Source organism: Rhododendron vialii, chromosome 6a (assembly GCF_030253575.1).
Source record: "Rhododendron vialii isolate Sample 1 chromosome 6a, ASM3025357v1".
NCBI lineage: Eukaryota > Viridiplantae > Streptophyta > Magnoliopsida > Ericales > Ericaceae > Rhododendron > Rhododendron vialii.
This window is the reverse complement of record NC_080562.1, coordinates 42,891,446-42,898,307: the sequence shown is the minus strand read 5'-3', so window position 1 is coordinate 42,898,307 and position 6,862 is coordinate 42,891,446. Positions and strand designations below refer to the sequence as shown.

Genomic DNA, 6,862 nt, shown 5'->3' with positions numbered 1-6,862 from the left:
GAAGAGGGGAGAAAAATCCAACCAAGAGTTGGATAAAAAAAAAACACTTAGTAGGCCGAGGCCCAAACACTTTTTGGGGCAAAGCTCGATACCATGTGTTCGCGCTATTTTTTTTTTTGCAAATTTTAGTAGTTTAAGATGTTTTAATTAACTTTTTACGCTCTTTTTTGCTCTCCACGCGCAAACAAGTATTATGTGACATAATCCATGACAAAAACTTAAAAAGAAAAAAACCCAGAATTTTCAGTCTAAATATCACTATCACAACCAGGCATTATTAGAAATTACTTAAAAATAAAGAATAAATAAGCATAAAAGAAGATGTCCAAAATCTACTACCCTCACCTACTGTGCTCCCCTCTCTCTCTCTCTCTCTCCAAAATCTACTACCCTCACCTACTGTGCTCCTCTCTCTCTCTCTCTCTCTCTCTCTCTGTTCAAACTTCAAACCCTTCCTCCTCAATCCTCATCTTCTCCATTTCATTTTTCACTAGGGTTTTGCTCTTTGTTCACCATGTTCTCTTCAATCCTTCCCTTCTCTCTCTTTAATCTCATTTCCCTATCCCATCACCTCCAAAGTCTTTGACAAAACCCCAGTCTTTTGATCTCAATACAATTAAAAAACTTAACTCAAGTAGAATATACTATCAAGAATCAGATGGGTAAATGCTACTCGGTGTTGGCCAGTCCCAGAAATGTAAAGCAAAGAGAAGTAAATGGTTGGAATAGCAAGAGGACGGCCGGCGATTTCACTTCTTTTGTTGGCAAGTTTAACAGCAGCGGCGGCGGAGGAGGTGCGGCGGCGGCAGTGGCGGCGGACGGGTTGCTTCAGATTCCAGGGAGGCTGTTTGGCAATGGGTCTTGTAGCTTCGCCAGTTTGCACACGCAGCAGGGCAAGAAAGGAACCAATCAGGACGCCATGATCGTTTGGGAGGTTAGATAGATACACCAGTTATGCTTCTAGATGTAGTAGTTTGATTCTTTTTCAGGACCATGTCGGTTTAAGTGATAGAAGATGTTCTTTTTCAGCATCTGGGTATTCTGGTTCTGCGCCTAGTGAACTATCTGTTGGCAGGAATGGGGTTTGTGAACACAATTTGCCAAATTAATGTTAGCTTAGGTTTTTGGTGTTGGGTTTGTGAAGCCTGGCTGAATATTCAGGGTTAGACTTGCCCGGTTAGGTTGCATCGTTGGGGTCCAGGGCAGCGACCCCAAAACCTAGACAGGAGTATTTCAGTGCTTGATGGTGTAAACCTTAAGTTATAAATACTCCGATATAACTAGTACTCCATTCTTCATTCGATACATAGTGGAAACTCGTGTGAGCTGTAAATGTACTCACCTACACAGTTGGGAAATCACGTAAAATCTTCCTGTGTCTTACATTCTCTATTTTTTTTTTTTTTTTTGATTGTTCTCCGCACGTTGTTTGTTTGTTGGTTTGGCAAATTTCTCAACATATGTTGCCCATTTTATTGGGGTAGAGATGAAGAGTTTGCACTTGAAACCTCCCTTATAAGAGCTTCCTATGTTTGCATAATTTGTATTCGAATGTAACCAAGTGAAACCAAAATAAGTCTTGTGTGGAAACTCGTGTGAGCTGTAAATGTACTCACCTACACAGTTGGGAAATCACGTAAAATCTTCCTGTGTCTTACATTCTCTATTTTTTTTTTTTTGATTGTTCTCCGCACGTTGTTTGTTTGTTGGTTTGGCAAATTTCTCAACATATGTTGCCCATTTTATTGGGGTAGAGATGAAGAATTTGCACTTGAAACCTCCCTTATAAGAGCTTCCTATGTTTGCATAATTTGTATTCGAATGTAACCAAGTGAAACCAAAATAAGTCTTGTGTTGCAATAAATTGGGAACTTATTGAATTATTTTCACCGTTCTTCTTTATCGCAGAGTATGTAACCTTTATCACATCATCAGATTCTTCTTAGTCTTAGAACACATACATCTTGATATCCACATTTCAGCTGCATTGATTTTCTTTGTATTGTGTGTTAGTTAGCCAGTATATCGGCCCGTGTGGATAAATATATTCCTGCATCATAAGCATTTTGAGTAGTCTAAAAGCACAAGCATGATGTCTTGTTAATTTGTTTATTAATTTAGCTTTAATATGTACGTAATTTTAATCTTTTTTTTTTGTCTCTATTGGGTCAGTTTATGACAATTTTCTTGGAATGTCTCCGCAATAGAATTTCAGCTCAAGAGGTGATGAAGTATTTTGTGGAGTGTTTGATGGTCATGGTCCTTATGGTCACATGGTTGCCAAAACAGTTCGAGATTCTCTTCCTATTTTGCTGTGTTCTCAGTGGATAGCTAATTCCCACAGTGACCAGGATAACAGAAGCAATTATTTTGAGGAAGGCATGGATGGTGATTGGTGTGACTCTCTAGAGGTTGAGGAGACTGAAAAAATTCCTGAAATTTATCTTCCACTAAAGAAGGCAATGTTGAAGGCTTTCAGAATGATGGACAAAGAATTAAAGTTGCGTTCGGCCATCGACTGTTACTGTAGTGGATCAACTGCTGTCACTTTGGTTAAGAAGGTAATCTTATCTCAGTGGTTCAGGTTCATCATCAATTGTTTCATATGAAAATGCATGCATAAATGCATGGTTAGATCAAACATCGCTTGTGTTGCTCAAAAGAAAGAAAAAGTTCCAAGGGAATGAACAAAATACTCTGATAGAGGTCTTTGAAGTTTCTAAATTTTGTTTAAAACCAGTTTTGAATTTGCTAACCATGGAGCGTTTTTGAAGAAATCCGTAAGAAAGGCATTGACCAAGATTAGACCACACGGGACATTATCCTCAATTAAATCCCGCATACCTTCTACACAATCTCTGGCTTTTGTACTGTGAACCAAAATTTGGGCAAATGACAGGATATGTTGTGGAAGAGCAAGAAGTGTTAGTTGTTAGTGGGATTTGACCCTTGCTCTTGTGCATGGGGGGTACATGTTGCCTACCAACTTGGCTACCACCCCTCTTGCAGTGACAGGTTATGTTTCTACATAGAAATCCAATATATACTTTTGATAACAATGTTTTGGAGCTTGAAGTGTCTTGATATTGGACATCTTTTTGATAAAATTTGCACATTCACATTGTCTTGATATTTCTGTACCTTATTCTCTTGTCATTTCCTACTATCTTTTTTCTTCTCATAATCATAATTTGTAGAGCATCCTATGGAATCATTGCATCTGAGCCATGATTATATGCAGTTTCTACCATAATGGCCAGCATTCGTTGAGTGTTTCTTTAGAAACCAAAATCTAGTCAATCTAGTAGTGGATGATGCTCATCTCCATATTTTGTTTAGCAACGGATGGAGTGTCAACATTTAAACTGAAGAAGATTTGAAATACCCTTAATCATGTTGATGTAAATTGTTAGGCAGTGTTTTGCTAGGGAATAGAGTGGATAACCCAATTGAAATATCTGTTGGTTTGAAAGAAAGATTGTCATGTTGAACGCATGCGAGATGAGACACTGGAGAAACCTTGTCAAGTTGGTAGCAAGCTATATATGTCACCTACTTGGGAGCCAAGGGTAATACAGGATGGTAGGTTGCTAGTCATTATATGTGCATAGTACTAGACCAGGCGTGATATATGGTGTTGGTGGTATACTCAGTAGTCAGGAAGTTTGTACATAGGTTGTTTATTTTTCGTTGTTTTTATTTCTAGATTTATGTTCCCTATACGAGCTTGAGGTAGTATGCTTTGAGCATCTATCCTTGTCATCCTTGTCAAAGTGTACTCTGTAAAATATGATAACTGATGCTATTGAGGCCAGAATGAGTAGAACATAGCATCTAAGAGCATCCACATCAGCCTTTCTAAACTTCATCCTAAACCAAATTGGAGAGGGAAACCCCAAAATCTACTCTTTATTAGACTCCTCTAAATGTTTCAACAATTTGTAAGAGTTACAGTACCTCCTCAAAAATGAGGATGCAAATCTACTCTTTATTAGACTCCTCTAAATGTTTCAACAATTTGTAAGAGTTACAGTACCTCCTCAAAAATGAGGATGCAACGATACTATTCACTCACTTCCCTTATTTTATTTTGGTGTACGATTATTTGGGGGATCAGAATCTTTTAAAAACTGAATATGCTTAAAACCCAATTTTTTGATAAAATCAGTTCAAATAACCTCACTAAACAAGCACTTATTAGATAAAAATAGTCAAAGACTTGAGATTAATGTAAGACAAAATAATCATTATCTTTGAGATTCGAGTCCAACCATTCGCAATTCATATTTCCACTATCTTTTGGAAGACATATTTGACAGTTCATGAAACTGTAAGCTTTTCTCTACATCTACAATGACAAGCTTATATTTGAAAACATAAACCTCCATCATACGTTGCAGAAAAATTCAACTTGGGAAAACTGAGCAGGAAAAGCTGATGTGGGTTCCCTATTCAAGGAACCCAGTTTACCCAACCATGATTTTGGGCATCCTTTACCAATCCCTCTATATCAAAGCTAATGAGCGAGTCTAAAGTCCTGTGCTGTGCTGTGTTAAGTGTTGTGTTAGCTACGGGTGAATGGTTGAGTCAAATTGATGTCCATGGGGGATAGTTTGGAAAAATAGCATAGGATAGAGTCTACCGTGAAGGTATATTAGACATTAACATTGACTGAAATCGTATTTAAAAGTTCTATGATGTTTTAGTTTGATCTCATCAGCCAATTTTCGTTCTTCAGGGTCAGGATCTTATACTTGGGAATATTGGTGACTCTAGAGCAATACTGGCAACAAGGGATAAAGACAATGCTTTGACTGCTGTACAGTTGACCACTGACTTGAAACCTAATCTTCCAAGTACTCCTCTCTCTCTCTCTCTCTCTCTCTCTCTCTCTCTCTCTCTCTCTCTCTCTCTCTCTCTCTCTCTCTCTCGTGCATGTACATAAATAGTCAAACTTGCGCTTTCTTCTATTTAGGGGAAGCTGCTAGGATTCAACAGTGCAAGGGAAGGGTCTTTGCATTGCAAGATGAGCCTGAGGTTGCCCGTGTGTGGTTGCCTAATAGTGACTCACCTGGTTTGGCAATGGCTAGAGCTTTTGGAGACTTCTGTCTAAAGGACTTTGGTTTGATATCTGTCCCAGATGTTTATTATCGCCGTCTCACAGAGAGGGATGAATTTGTTGTTCTGGCCACCGATGGGGTACTCTTTATGTTTCATGTTATTACAGTATAACTTCTGCTTTTGTTTTTTATTAGGTTTAGGTGGATATTTTGCAGTGGTAAAAAAATTTCCTTTCACTATGTATCGCTTCTCTTTCTTTCCTTTTGCCCCTCTTTGTTGAGTTAGTTCTGCAATTCTTTTTTCGGTTTGGATAATTTTTAGTGAGTCATGCAATTGTGCATTACATGTGACAATCCTTCCACAAGGGTAGATTGTAAAAATGTAGATCTAGTTTCTAAAATTGAGGTGATACTGCTATTACAGGTTTGGGATGTCCTTTCAAACAAAGAAGCTGTAGATATAATTGCCTCAGCGCCAAGTCGTGCAACAGCAGCTAGAGCGCTTGTTGATTGTGCTACCAGAGCATGGAGGCTCAAATACCCTACATCCAAGACCGATGATTGTGCTGTTGTATGCCTTTTTGTGGAGCAATTACGAGCACCCAATGCAGCTCCAGCAGAGAATGGGTTAATGAATGGGGACACCAAGAGTTCAGATTTTAGCGAGATTTCAGCTTCTGATGCTTCTGTTGTTGAGGATTCAGGCACTTATAAAGACAATGGTGAGATTGTGCCTGTTTTGGAATCACCTGCGGACAGGGCTCCTGAGAGGGGCATAGGCCGGTCCAAGAGGAGCCTAGCTGAGTGCCTGACAACCGGAGAGGAAGAGGAATGGTCAGCACTTGAAGGTATAACAAGGGTCAATAGCCTGCTAAGCATTCCCAGGTTTTCGTCTGGCGAAAGAAGTTCAGTTAGCTGGAGAAAGTGGTTATAAATCACTTATAGTGCTATCGTGATCTTGATTTTGCATGCAATCCAATACAGATCTGTAATTATTTTCAAACTCCGATTGAAACTGTCTCTTCCTCAAGTATTGCATTTCAAAATAGTTGGAGGATGTAGCTTTTTTGTTATACCGTGGCACAAATAGTTGTTCAAATAGAGTTGTGTGTGCGTCCCGATGAAAAGGGCAGCTGAAGATTTTGTTGCAAACCCTGGAGCATATCTAAGATGTGTAATTTTGTCCGGTGAGAATGGGATTTCATTCGTGGATTTGAGGCTGTTATTTTCATGACCAAATTGTTTCCTTGCTTTCTGGCGCAGACAAAGGTGAACAAAATGGTATTTTGGCAAAAGGAAATAGGAGAGGCTGATTTATACTTGTGCACCGTGATTGATATGATTGGAGCGGCTGTTATTATTCTCTCTTTTAGCTGGAACTACGCCTACTAGGGCGTGTGATGCATTACCTGAGTTGTCGCAAACAAACACCAAAACCCGTCTGCTCAACAATGAGCCAGCTCAATTACACACTACGAGAAACCTCATAGTGTGTACGTTTGCCCAACGGTACGTACATGCTGTTGCAAAAAAAAAAAAAATCCCTTGAAATTGTTATTGGGGTTTTATCATTAATGAGCAAGATCAATGGGTTTGGTTGGATGGAGCAGGGATTGAAATCCAGTACCGCACCGGTCAGCATATACGTACTGTTTTTGATCAAATCCGATACTTTTAGAACGGCCACAAACACTGGCCAATACCGGAGGTTTCCCAGTATTTTATTTTTTATTTTTTAAATGTATACCTGATATTAAAATTTTCAATGTGAGAAACAAACACGGCACGGATGCTTCCTATAT

The 6,862-nt window shown here is 39.0% G+C and overlaps 1 protein-coding gene across 1 annotated transcript; it reads left to right on the top strand.

Annotated features, from left to right (window-relative positions):
* Positions 1-332: 332 nt before the first annotated feature.
* Positions 333-6,272, top strand: LOC131329704 (probable protein phosphatase 2C 66). The gene is made up of 5 exons (XM_058363030.1): positions 333-934; positions 2,208-2,561; positions 4,739-4,856; positions 4,976-5,199; positions 5,485-6,272. Exons 1-5 carry the CDS (start codon positions 659-661, stop codon positions 5,992-5,994), a joined length of 1,482 nt encoding a protein of 493 aa, XP_058219013.1. The 5' UTR covers positions 333-658; the 3' UTR covers positions 5,995-6,272.
* The last annotated feature ends 590 nt before the right edge of the window (positions 6,273-6,862 follow it).

Coding starts and splice junctions, on each gene's coding strand:
- LOC131329704 (XM_058363030.1), top strand. CDS start 659: ATGGGTAAATGCTACTCGGTGTTGGCCAGTCCCAGAAATGTAAAGCAA. Junction 935..2,207: donor ACGCCATGATCGTTTGGGAG/GTTAGATAGATA, acceptor TCTCCGCAATAG/AATTTCAGCTCAAGAGGTGA. Junction 4,857..4,975: donor CTTGAAACCTAATCTTCCAA/GTACTCCTCTCT, acceptor TCTTCTATTTAG/GGGAAGCTGCTAGGATTCAA.